General features: G+C 37.8%; 3 protein-coding genes across 3 annotated transcripts in view; 2 read left to right on the forward strand and 1 right to left on the reverse strand.

Annotated features, from left to right (window-relative positions):
* LOC136886432 (adhesive plaque matrix protein 2) overlaps window positions 1-2,574 on the forward strand; it is a 90,331-nt gene extending 87,757 nt beyond the window's left edge. Inside the window, exon 8 of the mRNA XM_067159206.2 lies at window positions 1,209-2,574. Coding sequence (XP_067015307.2) covers window positions 1,209-1,582 — 374 coding nt within the window. The 3' untranslated portion in view covers window positions 1,583-2,574. The remainder of the gene's footprint in view (window positions 1-1,208) is intronic.
* The window catches only part of LOC136885883 (myotubularin-related protein 3), a 339,670-nt gene extending 322,295 nt beyond the window's left edge, over window positions 1-17,375 (reverse strand). Inside the window, exons 1-2 of the mRNA XM_067158568.2 lie at window positions 17,298-17,375; window positions 9,917-10,023 (exon numbers count right to left, since the gene is read on the reverse strand). The gene's annotated coding sequence lies outside the window, so the exon portion shown is untranslated. The remainder of the gene's footprint in view (window positions 1-9,916; window positions 10,024-17,297) is intronic.
* Window positions 17,376-17,729: 354 nt separating this feature from the next.
* Window positions 17,730-21,718, forward strand: HDAC3 (histone deacetylase 3). The gene has a single exon (XM_067159728.2). The coding sequence runs from the start codon at window positions 17,846-17,848 to the stop codon at window positions 19,148-19,150; it is 1,305 nt and encodes a 434-aa protein (XP_067015829.1). The 5' UTR covers window positions 17,730-17,845; the 3' UTR covers window positions 19,151-21,718.
* Window positions 21,719-21,955: the final 237 nt, after the last annotated feature.

Below are 21,955 nucleotides of genomic sequence, written 5' to 3' on the forward strand. Positions count from 1 at the left end.
CAAATCAAAGACAGAAAAAGAAGAAGATTTTGAAGAACAAAAGCATAAGTCTCAAACTAAAAACAGTTGAACGGAAACAAAATACTATATCGGACACACAAAGGGCTTCCAGGTCGGAGAGGATGAGAAAGTTCTGGGAAAAGAAAAAGAAGAAATTAACTCCAATGTATTGATTTAAGTGCTCCAATGCAGGCGTAAAATATGTAAATAAATAAATAATAATAATAATAATAATAATAATAATAATAATAATAATAATAATCATAACAACAACAATAATAATAATAATAATAATAATAATAATAATAATAATATTGATAATTCGTCCGTCCCGCTAACTAATTTTACAGTTTTCGAAGACAGTTTATAGAAAAAGACTGATCACAATATACAGACAGTTTCAGTAAAAGCATGCAAATATTAAATAGGAAATATGGGAAGCTTTACCAAACATTTTGAGATAGGGAACCTAGAATCTTAGAAGACAGCTGAAGGAGATATTGGCTTCAACATGTCTTATCATTATTATGGTTTTTTGGATAAATATACATGATGATATAGATGTTGATTCCAATAGGGAACCTGATCTGGTGGCCATGCAGGCACCAATTTTTAAAATGAGACAAGGTCTTTCATGGTGCATTGGTACTGCCAGTGGCTCCAAGTAGCCTTAGCAGGGGCCTTCACGGTATGCACTAGCCATGCGTCTTGGTAGGTGTGTTATTTACCAACTGATGAGCCCAACTTAGCACACTGGGGAAAAACGCTGACAACTACGAGTGAGTTAGCTGGAAAATTTATAATGCCCAATAACAGACCAACTATATTGGTATTAGGATAAATACATGTACAATTTAGCTGAAAATAACCCAGAAAATAACAATGATAAAACATCTTTCAGTCCACTTTTTTACTGAAACAACTTGTATCTGGTTAATTAATATTGTATAGCTATTATGTACAGGGAACACCACATCTTTTCAAGGTCATCTGTGGTGCAAGCTATTTGCACTATGCTCCCAGACCATTTTTTAATAATTTATCAATGTTGGGTAGTTACCCGAGATTTTATGCCATGAATTTTAGAAATTTGTTTTGAACGTTCTCAATAAGAGTGATGTTCTTTGCAGTCCCAGGGTTCCAAATGACTGAGTCTTACTTGAGTCTAGACCTTACCTCCTGTGAATCCTTTCTGTTCTGTGTTGCAGAAGATCTATGCGACCCTAATCCTTGTGGAGGAAATGCCATCTGTCAGCCAGGCTATGATAACACAGGCAATGATCGTCCAGTATGCACCTGCCCTGCTGGATATGTGGGCGATGCACTTTACTACTGCCGTAAAGGAGAGTGCCAGCTAGATGACGAGTGCAGAGGAGACCAGATCTGTGACCAGAGGACCTATGAGTGTGTTAATCTGTGTGACCGACAGTGTGGGGTTGGTGCTAAATGCACGGCACGTAACCATCGGGTTTTTTGTGCTTGTCCACCAGGATATACGGGAGATGCTACGGTACAGTGCAATGTCATCCCCTACTCTTTGTCGAGCAGAAGATCTTTTTCTCGATACTATTATGACAACTAAATTTACCAAATATAACAATCAACAAAGCGGTTTCCAAAATAAATAATTATCTATTAATCAAGCATTACTCATTTTGAACAGCATACTGCACAGTAATGAATTCTTGAGTAGAGAAGTTAAGTAAGATTCTAAGAAAACTGACGGACAACACCCGGAGGTGATAAAATTCATAACAGAGTTATGTCTTTTCTGTGTATAAGCTAAGGATCATATTCTTGCCAGGCCAAGTCACTGCCTTCCGCATTTGAGTAAGGTATTTCAAGAAGGGCCAGACTTCAGAATTCCTTTTTGTAAAGGAAAGACAAAAGGAAACCTGTCCCCCCTCCAAAATGGAGCAGAACCCTAATATTTGAAACTTTCACTGGAAAGAGGATTAATATGCTTTGTAAATAAGTCACTTTTCTAACTCAAAAATCAGATACTTTTTCAAACCTTACACAAAATATTTACTAAAACAACTTACTATTGAAGTTCCAACTTCAGAAAGGAATCGCATACCTTTGCCAATCATATTCACCTCATATTCATATTCACACCCTCTAATGTCGACTGGTGCTTGCATTTTATCTGATTTAAGCTGTAAATAATACTGCTTATTTTCAACACTCAATTACTGTGCAAGTTCCAAAATACCAATCCTACGAAACTGTGGTATTCATTGAGTTTATAAATGCCTCTATTACAAAATCATGTAGTTCAACAATGGTCCTATTAGAATAATGGAGCCCTTCTTGAAATGCCCAGAATTTATAGATGCAATTCACACTGTGTTCTGAGCCATGTATTAGCTTGTTCTTTAAAAACACAGATGCCTCTCTCAGTTAAGACCAGAAAAATCAACAAATAAAAAGTGAAAATCAAAAATATGTCAGTTAGACCTATTTTCAAATACCCTATTCTCTATTCATATTATAATATTATAACATGTAGTAAGTTATTTTTAAGCCATTCCATATGGAATGTATTTGTAATAATATATAATATTGATGTTTTACTTTTCATTTCTCTCAGAAACCTTGCCAATAATACCTCCCATTAATAAGCAACATACAAAAATTGAAACAGTCGGTCCCAGGACATCCAGTCAGGGCTCAGGTCCCAAGACAGAAAACCACTGCCGCCGTTGGCAGAGTGAGACAGAAACCCTTGCACATGTCTTGGGTGCCTGTAAACATGGTTAAGCCTCACCCCACCCTGCTTTCACCATATTCAAACCATTATAGTTGATTAACATCAACACAAAGTACAACATATGAGGAAGAATATGAACTGGCACTGTTCAATGGATTGGAATACACTAAGCTACAAACATTAGTTGTGATAAACAGTGCAAGTAAACTGTTCATTATACAGTACTTACAGTAAATGTGTGACTGAAGCACAATTGCACCACCACTCTGAAACTTCACAACAGCACCTCAATTCTAATGAATCACCGCGGACGGAACAGATGTTTGTCAGGCGCAGCACCCATGTTTCCCCCTTTCATCCCTTACCCCACATCCAGGCAACTTCTCTTCAGATGGCCATCGTGTTAGATGTCCATAAAGAAAAGTAGGATGTCAACAAACCCACACAATTCCTCACGATAAAGAAATCCACGAGGTAACATCTGTAGAAAAAGTGGGGCTTATGATCAAAGCTAAAGGCACAATAACAGCCTTTGTACAGTTCTGTAAGCTGTTTAGATTGTAAAACTAAAGTTATGAACATGGTAGCCTTGATGTCTGTAAAGGATTCAACTGATATTCTGAGGAACCACTTCTATAATAGTTATGAGTGACATGTGGACCAACTAACCTTTCTCTGCTAGAACATCCTACCATCTCGACATGTACAATTTATAAATCTCATTTTTTATCCCGTATTGGCTTTAACAACTAAGGTCAAAGGATTTTTCTCACTGTCCAATACTTATTTTTATGCATATACAAAAATGTGTCAGCTTAAATTCTAGCTAAACATTACTAGAACATGTTTCATTCCATTTTGGAACATCTTCAGCTTTTAAAAAAAACATATTAGTAAATACAAATATTGGCACGTATAAAATAATGAAAACACTAAAGATGATAATGAAGTTAAAGTGCTCTTCCATAGAGAATTAAAACACTGAACACATGTCACTCATATTGATAAGATAGTTTGTTCTGGCGTTAGTCTTTTGTTCTTCTAAATACAAAAATGCGGTTGATATTATTTACAATTCAAGTTGATGGAATGTACATTGTATAATATCAACCACATTTTTATATTTATAAGTAAGAAGAACCTCTTTCCTTTTAAAGACTAATGCCGCAACAAACTAGTTTATCAATATGAACAAAGATGTATTCAGTGTTTTAATTCTCTAAAGAGCATTTTAACTTCATAATGTTTTCATTATTTATATGTGCCAATATTTGTATTTACTATACTTTTTTTTTTCCTTTCTTTAAAGCTGAAGATTCCAAAATGGAATCAAACATGTTCTAGTAATGTTTAGCTAGAATTTAAGCTGACACATGTTTGTATATGCATAAAACCTACCTACAAAAATTAAAATAAGTATTAGACAGTGGGAAAAATCCTTTGACATACATGTATATTTGAAAAGTTTCGTGTACTGGGCAACATCTAGTTATTAGTTGTTAAAAAAAATTGAGTTTTATACCTTCTTGTCATCTACCTCACAAAATGCGTTCAATTTGTCTTACTGAATATAATCTATTTTACTTGTAATCAGTAGGTAAACCTGAAAGGTAAATATTTACTTTTTCAAATATCCACCCTTGAGCCAAATATTTTATAATTTTCTATTTTACGAAACTTCAAGCCTCCATGGCTCAGGCAGCAGTGCGCTGACCTCTCACCGCTGGATATTGTGGTTCAAATCTTGGTCACTCCATGTGAGATTTGTGCTGGACAAAGCGGAGGCAGGACAGGTTTTTCTCGGAGTACTCCGGTTTTCTTTGTCATCTTTCATTCCAGCAACACTCTCCATTAACATTTCATCTGTCAGTCACTTATCACTGCCCCAGAGGAGTGCGATAGGCTTCGGCAGCCAGCACATTTTTCCTATCCTCGCCGCTAGATGGGGCTTCATTCATTCCATTCCTGACCTGGTCAAATGACTGGAAACAGATTGTAGATTTTCATTTTAGGAGACTTATTGACTTTCAATTATTTCTCAAGGCTGAATATGGCCCATTGATATGATTTAGAAAGTGTTTTTGTGTTGCATAAACGTATTATATGAATGTTTTTCGTTCTAAAATGTACATTATCCTACTATAAGTGACTGAAGTACATGTGGCCAGGAGGAAACATGCACCAGTTGAAAAACAGAGATAGTGACAGAGGTTTATACAACCATAGTACATTTTCTCTCTTCAGGGGCCTATTCCACAAAAGTATGGTCTTGTACATTACAAGTAAATTCTCTAGTAACTAGTACAAATGCCAGAGTTTCTGTTCCACAAAAGAATTTTCTACAGTTGTACTTTACTACTCCATACATACAAATTACCAGTGAATTTTTATAGGTATGTTCCACAAAAGTACTAGTACTTGTAATTTACTAGTGAATTGGGAACGATTCCCTACCAGTGAAAGGACAATAATATATATATATATATATATACTAGTACTATTTAAATATACTTATTTCAGATACATTTTGATAAATATGTGGTCTAGCAGAAGTGATAGTGATGGTAATGAAAATGAAAACTACCGTCTGTATAGGGAAAGAATAAACTTCCAGTTTAACACTATTTGAATACAATGAGAGTTTTAGGTTAAGCACAATACAAGTGGAAAAACTTTTGATGGATATTTATCATAGGTTGAAACATCCTACGAACAGAAATAAATCTCTCTCTGCTAAACAACAGTTAGGCCTACTAACAACACTGCTTTGGCTAGGAAATTTTGGTCAGTACCATGGTATTGCACATATGCATGGGATGGCAAAATCTTTGGTCTGTAGGTCAATACATTCTGTGGTAGCTGCAATAAATGATATAAAATTTCCTCAAATTGTTCCTTGACCTGAAAGAAGGACATTCCTGGAATCATTAATTCCAAGTAATTCCAATCATTAATCCAACTTTTCCCCCTCAAAAGCTCCATGAGCTTTTCCAAATCAAATATTTCCATCCAACCCTTTATTTTGTCTTGTTTTTTCAGACTCTCGCTGAATGCACCGAAATGAATATCTTTCCTTCTTTCTATTTCCTTCAAAATGAATAACTTCCTTTCCTTGACACCATTTTAACAATTCATGCAGTGTGTGCAATTTTGTAACAATTAAGTTTGGCGGCCGAATGTCGTCATTAGCGGCATCCGATTCCAAATGACAGACCAAGGTGGGTATGTCAGACTATCGTGGAACATATGCGAGGATCGTGGAAGAACAGAATGGGTGATAATAATGGAGTAATTTCCTATCATCAAAGAAATAAACTGAAAAATAACATTGTAGCATTGAGAAATTCACAGAAATATTAGAGTTCTTTGAATCTTTGCTACATAACTTTACTTAAAATACGATATTAAGATTAATGAGGCAAGCATAACCTACTTCAAAGAAAGGAATATGAAGATAAACAGCTGATTCATGCTATGACGTAGTATGTTTATTGATATGTTGTCACTTGTAAAACTTGTAACAATTCACTAGTAATATACAAGAGTCTATCAATCTTTTGTGGAACAGAAATGTACAACTCCATACATTACAAGAACCCACACTAGTACCTTGTAATGTACAAGACCATACTTTTGTGGAATAGGCCCCGGGTGTCACTTTTTTTTTTTTTGCTATACAGTAAAATGACACAGCTGGCAGTTTATTCTGTAAGTGCACTGTTATCTGTTCTTGCTGTCACAATATATTATTGGATTCCTTCTTATCTGATTGATGTAAGTAGTGCTAGTTCTTTCACTAGGCTATAGTCACCATATGGCGCTCTACACCCACACAACGGGACTGGTTCAACAGAGTAGCCTACAACGTAATTACTACCTTGCTCCTACGGTTACCTACGACAGATGGACTCAAAACCAAATAAACAAATCCCTGGTACAATAACGTCAAGAAAGACCTCAAATAAGTGGGCCTATGACCAGAAGACGTACACAAACGAGACCTTTTCAGAACAAGCATAGTGACTTTTGGGACTTCCGAGATGAGGACAACTGGTGCAAAGTGGTCGGACGAACGCTGTGCTCGACACAGTGATCTAATGAAAACCTACTCGATCACAAGAAAATTGAATAAACATCACAATGTACTGTATAATGAAACTTACCGTGATCCCTAGTTGGCCGATTAGCGAATAACAAAGAACAATAATGTTATTTGTTTTTTTATGTCCCAAATTTTATCCTGCAGAAAGTTACATGCTGGTAAACCTGACACAAGACTGGCATGATTAAGTACCTTCAGGTATGACTGAATTCAACAGTTATCAAACACACCAACCTGGGCTCAGAAAGGCAGCACTGAACTTAGTTTGACACCAGAGTACACTAGATTCCTTAACCATTATCCTCGACTACTTGATCTCATTTCACGCACATGTCTCTTTTTCATTCTTCTTTTCTTCAGTTTCCATCACTTCCTTCCTTCCTCCAATACTTCTCTATACTCTCTTTCACCGTATCCATCCACCTATTTCTGGGCCCTATTCTTCCTCCGGTTATCTTGTCGGTAAATACTTACTTTGGAATTCTATTCTCTTCCATTCTCACCACGTGTCCCAACCATTTCAGCTTACTGGTCTCTATCTTGTCTTGTAGTTTAGGGAATCCAATCTCTCTCTGATTTCTATGTTTCTTATTTTATTCCTTCGTGTCTTCCCAATTATTCCTCTAAGGAATTTCATCTCAGCTTGTTGGGTTCCGCTTTCATCACTTTTTGTTGCTGTCCATGTGCCTGCCGCGTAAGTCAAAATTGGTGTGTAATACACTGAATGCAGTATTTTCTTGCATTTGGCTGGGATGTCCCAGTTCCTCCATCTTCTGTAAGTATACTCCCCAAATATCTGAAGCTTTACACAACTTCTAATGGTCTTCCATTTACTTCAATATTCCCTCTTCCTTTCCTATTACCTTACTTCCAAATTATCGATAAAGAACAAAGTTAATCTTGTTTCAGGGCACCTAACTATATATCTTAAATCTTGGCCAGATCCGTGTTCAGCAGAACAGAAGTCAACAACAAGGTCACAGTGACAATCCAGAAGTTGTTATGCTCCTTGAAATCTAGTTTTATGCATCCTACCGCTTTTACTACAATTCCGAAATACATCAGTCCCTTTCCCTAAACCGGGGTAATATAACGAGATGTGTGGTTACGGGTACCTCAAACAAACCCGTATGAGCACAGATATGAAGAACATGTACTTTACAACAGCAGATGCACACCCAAATCAGGAGCAGGTATAGTATATGCTGGGAACTCTGTGTGTGTGTGTGTGTGTGTGTGTGTGTGTGTGTGTGTGTGCGCGCGCGCAAAGAACATATCTGTGCTTTTTTTTTTTTTTTTTTTAATGCTATTTATTTGGAGCGTTGATCTAAGAAGATTTTTGCCCCTACTTTGCACCATGTTATGAACCTGTGTGTATTTGGAAATTGTGGAAGTGTAAAGTGTTGAATGTGAGGAAAGGAACATTAAGGACGACACAAACACCTAGTCCCCAGGCCAGGGATATTGATCCTTTACAATTAACAACCTCTGACCCGGCCGGGAATCGAACCCGGGGCCGCTGGGTGATAGGCGGATGCGTTGCCCCCTACACCGCGGGGCCGAACTCGTATCTGTGCTAGTCTTATGGGTTCATTCAGCGTACTCATAATGAATGAATAGTGGCTCTCATGATTCCTACTCTTTCCTAGCCCATAACCACACCTTGTTACCCTGGTTTAGGGAAGAGGGAGCGATGTATTTCAGAATTGTAATAAACACGGCAGGTTGCATAAAACTAGATCGCAAGAGGCAGGTGAACAACCCGATATAATAGTAAAAGGGAACAAGTAGAAGCCGTTGCTCCTCAGCTCCAACTTACTGTTGATCAGAACGAAAAAATGTTCCAATCAAACAACCAAATAAACACAATTTTCATATAAAAATTAAGATATAGAAACTAGAAAAATTGCTATTCCCTACAACCCCTTCTATTTGCATTAACTCTTGCCTGTATTCTGACAATTAAGTACCGGTATTTAAGACCAGTACCATGTCATGAACAAATTAGCTGGGTGTTCACACCAGGTGGAAAAAAAAAAAAAAAAAAAAAAACTGAAACGTTAACAGCAGAGGAGCTTACCTTATATATTAAGAAATGTTCACCTATACAATATTCCACTAAATCCTAAATAACAATTATGGTCAAATTATGGTCATTCACCAATTTTTAACACTCCCACAACAAAATTAGGGTAAGAATATAATAGTCATCCTATTTATATGGTTATGACACTACTTTCAAATCCCGAACACATGTGAACTCCAACAGTAAACACGAGCAGGTAAATCCACCTACACGGGGCAACGTATTTTAACACCTTCAAATACCATCAGACTGAACCAGTATTGAACCTGCCAACTTGGGTTCAGAAAGCCAACACCTTAACTGCCTGAGCCATTCAGCGCAGCTCTACAAGACTGTAAATTAATTTAAAATATTGCCCAAAACCAATTATGTTTATCTACATGGGTCAATAATAACAAAGTTCTGTAGCAATGACTTGATCAAATGTGGAATTTCATTTTTCTTAAAAAACTGGAAAGATATCCTGTCGTGCTACTTATGCCTGGATCTATCTAATAGTTGCTGCCCAAGGCATGCATTGCTCTATAAAACTGATCATCTAGTACACACAATGCCTTTTATCATTCTTGTATCATGATTTTGGCATGATGATAAATGCTAATAAGTGAGGTGTCTCATCATTTATTTCTCCTTGATAGTGGAGAAGACAGTGGCTCATAAAACATCCGACAACGCACTGTGTAAACAGGACAATCCTATTTGTAAGACAAAGGAGGAACCTTATAAAAGCATCCGCTTTCAGGATTTGAACACAAATTCTCCTCCCTTAGGATCACTAATGGACAGATGTGCATTACAAGAGTAAGGTTCTGTTTAAAGCAGGAATAAAAACATTCATAACTTAAAATGTAAAGAAATAATTGCATTAACATAGTTTTTTCATGTTAAATAATCATATCCTAATGGGTTACATTAACCCACACAGGGTTTCAGTGACTGTTCTAACTGATAAGCACAGCTATGCACATTATATTCCTGCCTAATTACTAAATATATAAATAAATATTTTACTTACATTGCTGGCAGTTTGCAGCAGTGTCTTCGATGAACCTCTCCTTAGAAGAGTATTCAATAATATAATGAATTTCTAGAGCACCGCAGTCTGCATTACTTCACTGCGATCTGAAACAAGAAATGAAGACTATAAAATCTTTACAAATAATGTTTTGAAGTTAATGCTTTCTTTTCTGCTTTACGTCGCACTGACACAGATAGGTCTTATGGCGACGATGGGATAGGAAAGACCTAGGAATTGGAAGAAAGCGCCCGTGGCCTTAATTATGGTACAGCCCCGGCATTTGCCTGGTGTGAATGTGGGAAACCACCGAAAACCATCTTCAAGGCTGCCGACAGTGGGACTCGAACCCACTATCTCCCGATTACTGGATACTGGCCGCACTTAAGCGACTGCAGCTATCTAGCTCGGTTTAATGCTTTCTACAATGAAAGTTATTCAGGTTCTGAATGTCCAAAAATAATTCCTTTTCACCACTTGTATCTTATTATTCTTTATCTCTAATACCAAATTTATATAATTATGTTTGCCTCTACATTATCAACAGTTTTCATTTCCAGAGTAAAATCAAGTCGTGTATACACAGAGGAACAAGAAAGACAGGTCAGTGTGGGAAATGGGAGCACAGAAAGAGGAGAAAAGGACAATCTCCACACCTTCATCATCATCTCCTATTTCCAGTCTTCTGGGTCGGGTTGTGAATCAAGGACCTCCACAGTTTTCTATCTCTCCAACACTCTCTTCCTCCTCCAATATTTCTTCTACTTTTACTCCTCTCTTCTCTATAATTTCCTTCACCATCTGCATCCATATCTTTCTGGGCCTTTGCCATTGTCTTCCTCCTATTTTTTTCTCCATAAATACTCGCTACAGAACTCTATCCTTTTCCATTCTCATCATGTGTCCATAACATTCCACACCTCTGTTTTCAAACAGGTAGGCTCTCACAATCCCAGTTCTTCCACATCCATCTCTTCTCAGCCCCAGAGCTTGTTTCTACTTCCCAGCTTCATCAAGAGGGCGGATATCAACATTAATTGAGGAACCATCTTGACAAATCTTCAGTCCTGATACAGGAAGTGTAGGATATGAAGAAAGCTGGATGAATGTAGGAAAAGGGAAGATACATAAGATGAAGATAATAAAAGTGGACCGAGCTCGATAGCTGCAGTCGCTGAAATGTGGCCAGTATTCAGTATTTGGGAGATAGTGGGTTCAAATCCCACTATCAGCAGACTTGAAGATGGTTTTCCGTACTTTACCACTTTCACACCAGGCAAATACTGGGGCTGTACCTTAATTAAGGCCAAGGCCGCTTCCTTCCCACTCCTAGTCCTTTCCTATCCCATCGTCGCTGTAAGACCTATCTGTGTTAGTGTGATGTAAAGCAAACGGCCAATAAAAATAAGTGGTAAAATAAAATAAAAATGAAACTGAGCAGATAGAAAAGCAAAGAAACGGGCGAGGTGGCCGTGTGGTTAGGGGCGTACAGCTGAGAGCTTGCATCAGGGAGGTAGTGGGTTCGAACCCCACTGTCGGCAGCCCTGAAGAGGGTTTTCCAACTTGCCCAGTTTTCTCACTTCTTAATTTGTCCATCCTGTACTTCAGGAACTTCGATTATGGCTATACTCCTGATGAGTCTCTCCTCATGACGGTGCATGTTTTGATATAGTTCAAGACTGGAATGAAGTAGCTGTTGAACATTGGTAATTTTGCTCTCTTAAATCTTATCATCCCAAAGAAAAACTTTCTCTTGTTGATTGAAGAGGGAATTTCTTTGCACCTTATTGATGATTTCTGTTGTGAATAGACCCATTCCCAATGAACATTAAACACAAATGTTATATACATATGAAATATAGCACCCTCGTTATGTAATGAAAGCATTCACAACAAAATGTATGTACGAGTGAATGGATGCTGATGTGAGAGTTTACGAACTCCAAGCTTCCATGGTCTCACTGATGGGATTCAAGAAAGAAAGAAAGAAAGAAAGAAAGAAAGAAAGAAAAACAATACTGTTGTCCTATTGAACTGGTTTTCAGGGAGAATGTAGTTCAAGGAGATAAGTGAATTGTATGAGTGCTGAGTATTCAACCCAAAGGCTGGTTGGATTTCAACAGAACCTCCATCAGCTGTCACAATTGGTCTCGGCGCCTATTAAGAAGTGTATAAGGGAAACGAGCCAGAAGTTGCTATTACATATCAGTCTGCCAAATCCACACAAATTAAAATATAGGATTTTTATCCACCTTATTCAATAAGTAAGTATAATTTCAATACTCTGGATCATCAGTACATAAAAATAAAAATTCGTCACCATAAGACCTATCTTTGTTGGTGCGATGTAAAGCCACTAGCAAAAAAAGTACATAAACATGTTATAAAACAATACCTAAATTCGCCATGACTTCTAATAGATTTTCTCTTTCTTATAGATTCCATTCCAAGGAACCACAATTGTATAGCTCTTCAACATAAACCTTGGTCTGATTTAACTATACTAAAACCTACAGGTAAATTAAGATTCAACAAATCTCTATTATTTATCTACAAAAACTAAGAACTTTATAACAATATTTACATATAATGATGAGAAACACGTAGGAACTTTTCGACAAAAGAAGATCGCAATGAGAGGACATAGCTATTAAAAGAAACTTTTCATATAAATGTCTTTATATTTTTAATGGTTTTATAACATTTTTATGTACTGATGATCCAAAAGATGGAAATATGTCTATGCTTTAAATTATCCATGTGTTAATTTTAGAATTCACAACATTGTGTACTGAACAGGGTGGATAAAAATCCTATATTTTAATTGTAATTTGTCAAGCATCATTTTCACATGATTCATAACACGGATAGGGGTAGCAATTCGAATATAGTTACCCATATTTTGGAAATAACAAAAGCATATAAAATGACGTAAATATCTAAAGTAGCAAAGAAGAGAGATCCTTGTCAGGAACCGATCAATCCACCCCTAGAAGTCTACATGCTTATGGGAAGAATTACGAGACAGTGTAAATTTACAAAACATGGTCACTTTCTGGCCAGCTGTGGCAAAGGTAAGTTTCCATAGAGCTTACGTCATGTCTGGCCTCATGGTTGCTGCACTCGGTCAAAATTGCACCAAACTCAACAGTCTAAGCAAACCAGACCGCTGGCTTCAGCAGAACTATGATGATGTCCAGAAGATTATTACAGGCCTGTAGACTGCTTTGCAGCTCAAACATTATGCCCCAAGAACCCCTCTGCTTGTCATGCGATGAAGGGTCTTGTCAGAGGTGGCGGTGATTATTTTATGAGGAAGTACAACTGGGCAGCTATCATCTATTAATACTTATCAAAGGAATAAAATGGAAGGGATCCGACACTTTGAAAAATGAAGGTATCGGCCAAAGAAAGACAAGGGCCATGAAAGGTGTGAAAATGAAAAACTCCCTAGGCCTCGATATCTAACACCGTCAGGGTCAGAAAAGAACAAGACTTGACCACAGGAGATAGGATAGCATAGATGAAAGTGGGAAGTCTGACACAAGTAAGTAGAAGCAATGCCACGATTCAGCTAAGGGCCCTGTAGTCGCCAACCCAAGCTCCCAAGTTCAGAACCCCTGGGGCCCCTTTCAGTTGCTCTTACAACAGGCAGGGGATACCGTGGGTGTTATTCTACTGGCCCCAACCACAGGGAGAGAAGAACAGGGTGAAAAATTACTCTGAGGCAAGAATCATTCTTTGATCAATTCAAACAAACAAAAAATATTAAAAATAACAAAATATTTTTATTCATTTTTTCACATATCAGAGTGAGTCAATAAGAATGTAACGTAAAATATCTCCACAGCAATTAAAGATATTGACATTCTTAAACAGAATTAAGGTGGCTTAAAAAAAAAACCTCCATTTTGCAGTGTGATTACTGAATGAATGATTTCAACTTTGTCTTTACCTTATCTCCCAGCCAGTGTTAAATCAGGCAATTTCAGTGGTGTGCTTGTTTTGAGCGTGTGATAACAATAAATAAAGAAAGAAAGAACAGGATGAAAACTACATAACCAAGAGTCCTTGACTTTCAGGTAAGAGGAAGATGGAAGAACAGCCAGGCCCAAAATGAGGCAACAACAACGATTCTTCAGCCCCACTGATGCTGAAACACAAGCAGCTGCCAACACCAAAATGCAATTGCATTCATGTAACCCTGGACGACCTGCAGCAGAAGCTCAACGACCAGGACATCATCAATGAAGAAGAAGAAGATGAAGGTAATTCATTCAGGAGAAAATGTTGCACTCCCGTGTTGCAGAGAGTTGATCTACGATAGACAAAATCATGTCCTACCTCCAGTTCCCCTGATCTACCTGCAAGCTGGATCTATGTTCTTCAATCAATTATCATTACTTTGGACTTAACGTACTAAGGTTGATCATTCACTCTTGCTAGTAAGTCACCGCATTCGTCTTTACTGAGCGATGTTGTTTAGGTCGTGTAACTGTGCGCTTGCCACTGTTGGCAGCCCTGAAGATGGTTTCCCATTTTTACACTAGGCAAATGTTAGGCCGCAGTCACTTCCCTCCCAATCCTAGCCCTGTCTTATTCCATTGTCACCATAAGAGCTATCTGTGCCAGTGCAATTTAAAATGAACAGCAAAAAATAGACATATATTGCCTTCCCTGCTGGCAAGAAGAGTGGTGTTGTCAGCAAATCTGAAACTAATAATAATTACTCACTGATTGAGATGCCTCCTGTCCATACATCAAGAGCTTTCGTGATGACATGCTTGGCACAGGCCTAGATGTTAAATACCAGGTATCCAAAACAAAAGAAAGAAAAAAAATGTTAGTGACGTTGGGATGAAAAGTGAAATTCAAACAGCAGGTGTCAGCAACCCTGTGTGGACCACATCAGATGTTGACATTCCCGTCAACCGTCAGTGAGTGCAGAGTTATGAGCCATGTCGGTCAAGTGAAAAGCAGTTCAGCAGGAACTAAAATCCTGAAATGAACATGTCAATGTCAAAGGATGTTTTACTGCCATGAGGTCAAATAGGGCAGGAATGCTGCAGAAGCTGCTCAAAAGATATGCTCCACGTTTGAGACAGGCATCAGTGAGTGAGCGCACAACACAAAAGTGGTTCAGTCTGTTTGCATTGGGAGATGAGAGCCTCCAGGGCAAGCCTTAAGCTGCACATCCATCCATCTTCGATGAAGCCCTGCTGAAGGAGAACTTCGAGCGTGATTCACATCAAACATGCAAGGAATTTGCACAAGGGTTTAGAGTGCTGGAGGAATCACCACAACCATGGGAAGACTTGGAAGCTCAGTAAGTGGGTTCCTCGTTTTGACCAAGGGAACCAAATTCCAGCAGTTAATCATTTGCTGGTCACTGCTATCACGGCACAAGAAGACCCCATTCCTGGACCAGATATTGACATGTAACGAGAAATGGGTGTTATACAGAAACCACACAAGAAAACATCAATGGTTGTCCCCTGGTTCTGTTGCTTTTGCCCCCGAACAAAACATTCAACAGAAGGTACCACTCTGTGATTGGTGGACCAGCACTGGTATTACTTCCTGGACATCGCTCCATCTGATTATCACCTGTTTCTGGATGGATAACCATTTGTGTGAGCAACAGTTCCAAAACCAAGATAATGTTACGCAGGTCATAGCACAATTTTTTGCTTCTAGGGACAGGAACTTCTACAAAAGCAGGATTTATAAGCTTGTATTTCACTGGGAACATGCAACTGAAGCTGAAGGACATAATTCTGTTGAATAAAATACATTTGCAAGAAATTACTGGTACCAAGTTGTTATTTCTCACTGAAAATTATGGCACAAACGTTTTTGGATATCTGGTAGTTCAAGGGATAGCACGCATTCCTGTCTAATAGTCTTATGCAAACAACTGTAATCAATTAGCACTAGATATGAGGGCAATGAACAAGACAGTATGATGATTATTGTCTGAAGGGGATATATATCAAGATAATCATCCCCTTGTAACTTAAAACACAGGTGAAAGACAAAATCCGATCCTTCAAGAAATTGAGGAAACCAACAGGAAACTATTTCACTCGCCATTTCCTTAGTATTCTGAAGCTATATGCGACAGCTGATGGTTGAGCTGTTATAAATACTACCAGCCTTAGAACTGAGGACTCGGAAGTATTGGGAAAGAACGGCTCGATAGGCCTTACAAATATGTTACTGTTATGGGTAGAAGAAGACAGGAAAGATGCACAAACACATAAATGGAAGCAATGTCATGCTTAGCTGACAAGGACTAGGGTCACGACTCCATGTTCCCAAGTTCAGAACCTGTAGGGAAATAATACAACACTGTGCTCTCATGTGGGAAAACATGTACAGGCTAACTGACAAAGGTAGTCCTCGTCTACATTCGACTGGCATTGGAACTGTCCTGCTCTGTGTATGTGTGTGTGTGTGTGTGTGTGACCTTCGACATTATGATGACCGTATTACAGTATTGGTAAATGTTTGGACTATGATTTAGACAGAAGCAGCTTGCACCCCAACATCTTTCTGGGGCTCACGCGAGAAAAACCGGAAACCCTTACGAGCAAGCGTGGGATTCGAACCCATATGGCATAGCGTATCTTTCATGCCTCATGTCAGCAACTTAACATTCAAATTCGGAGTTGGGACACCAGATGTCGCACAAAGAGAAAGAATGAAAGAAAGGATCAGACTACCCTACTGCTTTTCGAGATAACCAGGAAAAGCAAAAGAACAATGATAAAAAAAAACAGCACACAATGAAATACAATCAATAGGCAAGCGGAACACAGTCCAACTGTACGTAATTCCTGAATTGCTCCCAAAACAAGATACAATATTCTCATAACGTCTAATGATACACATTCAATGATGCGAAACACGGTGAAAGTGAAAGCGAGGGAAACTAACCGATGAAAAGATGCGGCAATATACATCAAAGTACATCACTGACAGCCAACAACAATCCAAAAATGCTCATATACCCATGTTTCTGTTCCCTTTCCCATTGTCTTCAATCAATTTCCACATAAATTGCGCAAGAAGAAAAGTGACATCTACAAAATGTCAACACATGAACTGTCATCCAGATCGCAGAAACTGACAAACAATACATTCACATCTCACCAAACAAAGAGTTCGACTGAACAGGTGCAGATTCACACTGATATAATGAAAAATAAGGCTGTGATTCAATTCCTATGAAATATTTAGATATAGAAAACAGAGAAAGAAATTACCTATTAATGGCTTATAACGATATTTGCAATCACCTTAGCTTCATTGAACTGTACTACGCACTAGCTTATCACATAGAAGAGGACAATGATTTGATGATCTCCTAATTACTTACAATGAAAATTTTCACATAAACGGAAAATCAACTTTTTTCTTGCACACGATAATAACCACCTGTACCACTGACCTTGAGATTCGTAAGTTCTACAAACAAACGAGAGATGGTGCAGTATATATTCTTTGAACCTTACCGCAAATGATTTTGTTTTTCTTTGGTTCTGATTCCAAGAGTAAATATCCCTTCGTGGGGGATTCGTAGGGATTTATATTTCTGGTTATTCATGGATCCTTCGTTAAAAAAAAAAAAAAGAAGGAAATTTTATTTTGGTTGAACATTAGATAGTCTATTCTATTTCGCACTCAGATTTTATAGGTCGTTTGTTGTATCAAGGTTGTATTCACTGTAATGTAGTATACCATTTCGGATTTTTATGTACGCTCCATGAAATGACTAATGCCAGAACAAGTATAATACTGAGAACGTGGGTTTGTTTGTTTTCCTTCAGTGCTAAACATTGCTCATAGTGCCGAGTGTTGTCGAGGATGTTTTCGAGTTTTAAATGAGTGGAATTACAGGAAAACGACGTATTCGTTGAAGATAATATGTCCAAGAAAGTGGTTTCATACTTTTACAATCCTGATGTGGGTAATTTCCATTATGGACCTGGTCACCCCATGAAACCTCACCGATTGTCTGTGATCCACAGTCTTGTGTTAAATTATGGACTCTACAAGAAGATGCAAATCTATCGTCCTTACAGGGCGAGTGCACATGATATGTGTCGATTTCATTCTGATGAATACATTGAATTTCTTCAGCGAGTCACGCCTCAAAACTTGCAAGGGTTCACAAAATACTTGAGCCATTTCAATGTTGGGGATGACTGTCCCGTGTTCGAAGGATTGTTTGACTTCTGCTCAATGTATACGGGTGCTTCGTTAGAAGGGGCAATGAAACTCAATAATAACTGTTGTGACATTGCTATTAACTGGTCTGGTGGTCTGCATCATGCTAAAAAGTTTGAAGCTTCAGGGTTTTGTTACGTGAATGACATTGTCATAGCAATTTTGGAATTACTGAAATATCATGCTCGAGTGTTATATATAGATATTGATGTTCATCACGGTGATGGTGTACAAGAAGCTTTCTATTTGACAGATCGAGTAATGACAGTATCCTTCCACAAATATGGGAATTACTTCTTTCCTGGTACAGGCGATATGTATGAAGTAGGAGCTGAGAGTGGGCGTTACTATTCTGTAAATGTGCCTCTAAGGGAGGGCATTGATGATGCAAGTTATGTGTCTGTATTTAAGCCAGTCATATCAAATGTGATGGAATTCTATCGACCTACAGCTATAGTTCTACAGTGTGGGGCTGACTCTCTGGCAAATGATCGTTTAGGTTGTTTTAGTTTAAGTACCAAGGGACATGGTGAGTGCGTTAAGTTTGTGCGTGATTTAAATGTACCATTACTAGCCGTTGGTGGTGGGGGTTACACTTTGCGCAATGTGGCACGGTGTTGGACGTATGAGACTTCCCTCCTTGTAGATGAACCTATTAGCAATGAACTTCCATATACTGAATATCTTGAATATTTTGCACCTGATTTTACTCTTCATCCAGATGTTGTAACTCGACAAGAGAATGCAAATAGTAAACAGTACCTTGAAGCAATTACTAAACAGGTTTATGACAATTTAAAAATGTGTCAGCATTCCCCAAGTGTTGAAATGCAGGATGTACCAGATGATGCATTTCCATCATTACTTGACGATTCATCAAAAGATGACACAGATCCTGATGTAAGAGTTCCACAGGCCGAGGAGGATAGACGAGTTGAACCACAAAATGAATTTTATGATGGAGATAAAGATCAAGATAAAAGTGAACCTGCTGATAAATAGTCTAGGATAGGTAGCATAAATTTAGGACTTATTATGGTCTCTATATCAGTAGTAACCTTTTATTTAAAAAAAAAAAAATTAAAAAAAAACTTGTCTCCTTAACATTGCATAGGGATTTTAAAACATTCTATGAATAATTGTAGCAGTTAACTCTAGAATATGTTTCATTGTGAGCTCATGTCAGTCTGGAAAAATTGTTAAAAGTTGTTCTTAGGCACATTTTTCAGTTATTAATCAGAATGTTCTGTAAGCTGGGGCATGATTGTCTACATTTGATATGAGAATTGACTATAAGTCAAACCATTGAAGAGAGATTTTGAGGCTTATGAGCTTTAATCACAAAATCTAGTGAATATTGTCCCAAGAAAGCTCTTTTGCCGCATTATCAACTTTGTTTATCAAGTGTAATGATCTTACTAATTGGCTGTATCTTAGGTTAAAGATCGTGTGTTGGTGAAGACCTCTTAACTGCCCTGAAATTATCTTTTTTATATCAGACTGCCATAAATGGCAAGTTCGCAAGAAATGCTGCTAAAAGTAATGGAAATATTTTTAAGAGTTTTATGGTAATCTTTTGTCAGTTGGTACACCTTGGGCCTTGGCTTAATTCCTTTTATTTAATTATACTTTCTTATGGCCAGTTCAAAACTGCATATGTATGTAGCTGGCACCATTGTAGATCTCAGTTTTACTATTTTATGACAATTCTTAGGAGGCAAATTAAATTGAAGTTTTATTTAATCTTTTGATCCAGGGTGCTGTTTAAGGTCATAGATTGGTTCTTCTTTGGGTGTCATCTCCTCACAGAAAGATGATAATTATTTTTGTTGTAAGGGGCCTAACATCTAGGTCATCAGCCCCCTCACAGAACATTGGCAACCATCATAGAGTAACTTACCCTATTTTATGTTTTATCAGAGTTGCTGTATTGTGAATATCACAAGTTCTGTGCTGATTATAATCTCCTCTGTCTATGTTGATATTTTCCCTTCTATCATGCCTTCTATGATCAGTTGTACCAAGCTTTATTTGTCACTTTGATAATGATCATGATGATGATGCTTATTGTTTAAAGGGGCCTAACATTGAAGATCATCTGCCCTTATTTGTCAGTTTGGAAGATGTGATCAAAATAGGCTGTTTTGCTGCATTTTGCAAAGGTTAAGACTTCATATGATTTCCCAGCACTACGGAGTTTTTCCTTGTTGATAATGTGATTTTCCCATGGGCTCTTAAACATTCTGTGATACATTCACCTTTTAAAGGCCTGCAGTCGGTTCATTGACGAAGCCTGTAGTGTCCGTCCTTCGACACTACAAAGAACCGGCAGTAACTCTTCATGACACGTCAACAAGTTTATTATTTTAACCATAATGGTTTGATTTATTTGGATCCGTATTGACTTCAAACTTATTTATCAGCAGTAACTTAAAACTTACAGTCCACCTAGTCGATACTTATTACAATCTTTTATTGGCTAAATGCCGTACATGTTTTGAGAACCCATGTGTTCTCTTCTTCAGCAGCTGTATGATCTACCAAGCATTCCCATGAATTGTTAATATCACTATTTTATCTTGCCTTACAAATAAATTACAGAGGTGTGACAATTATTAGACTTAAGGAGAAGACTCAAATTAAAATGCCATAAGTTCTTGTTTTTGCCCTAACTTGTCTTTATAATTTGTTCCATGGAACTCCCTCTCTTTCAGTCTGATATTCATCCTCATCCTACTTACTAAACATGTGGAATGCGGTATTATTCCTAATTTTTAAAATGTTATGCTGGAATTAAATAGGCTATTTCTGTTTGGTCTGTTGCTAATCCTAGAACATCAATTTCCAAGAGTTTGGATAGTAAATAGTACAAAGCACAGCAAATTATACCAGCGCTCAAGCAGAGCAAAATATTACAGAACCACTTCTTGTAATTCCATTTTATCTAATTACACTCAACAGAGATATGAAAAATCCTCATCATTGGAATTTAGCAGTGATAAGAGGAGTCTTATTGACTACTAGCTGATGTACCCATGCTTCGCTACGGAATTCTGAATTTTATACAGAATTCTAGGTTAGCTAGTACAAACGTTGTGAGCAAGATTGTATTAAGTTGCATAGCTCTTAAAGTTGCCCTAGAAGCACGACGTGCAAGTCACCAACGTCTTTTCTCATATGAAGACTGGGTTAGGGAATTTTCATTGTAATGGTAGGCCAGCTTGCCTACCATCAGTCACAATCAGGCTGAGGAGTTTTCATTATAATGGCAGACACTCTCCGCCTGCCTTTATAGATTCTCAGAAAGACTCTCTTAGTGGTTTTCCCAACTGAAAAAAACATGGGTCATTACAATGATTTCAGTAGGAATGGCGCGATTAAAAACAATGCCTTCATATGAAATACTCGATCAGATGAAAAACCACACATTTTCTCACTTTTAACGAACATTACTATGCTCCCAAACTAACAATCCAAAGCTACAGTGCTGGAATGACCAAGACGCAGACATCCGTGATCCGTGAACAATCTTCGTCCTTTTTTCGGCGGGGGGTTTCAAATAGTGAATAGTCTCAGGGCAAAAACCATACCCGTTTACTTATCTGTTTCCTGGAAGTACCCGATGAGTCGGAAAATCTCAATTCATTACACTGGCGGGGGAAAGAACTGTCCGACGTGGAGGCAATTTTTCCTCCAAGCCAGAGAAGAAACCACATCTTCGCTGCTAATTTGGAATAAAATTAAGGCAGATTTAATGAAAGTGAAGAGGAAGAAACTTTTCTTAAGAAACGGGTCTTTTCAGGGTTG

The sequence above is a fragment of the Anabrus simplex genome, chromosome X, assembly GCF_040414725.1.
Source record: "Anabrus simplex isolate iqAnaSimp1 chromosome X, ASM4041472v1, whole genome shotgun sequence".
NCBI classification, from domain to species: domain Eukaryota; kingdom Metazoa; phylum Arthropoda; class Insecta; order Orthoptera; family Tettigoniidae; genus Anabrus; species Anabrus simplex.

Coding starts and splice junctions, on each gene's coding strand:
- HDAC3 (XM_067159728.2), top strand. CDS start 17,846: ATGTCCAAGAAAGTGGTTTCATACTTTTACAATCCTGATGTGGGTAAT.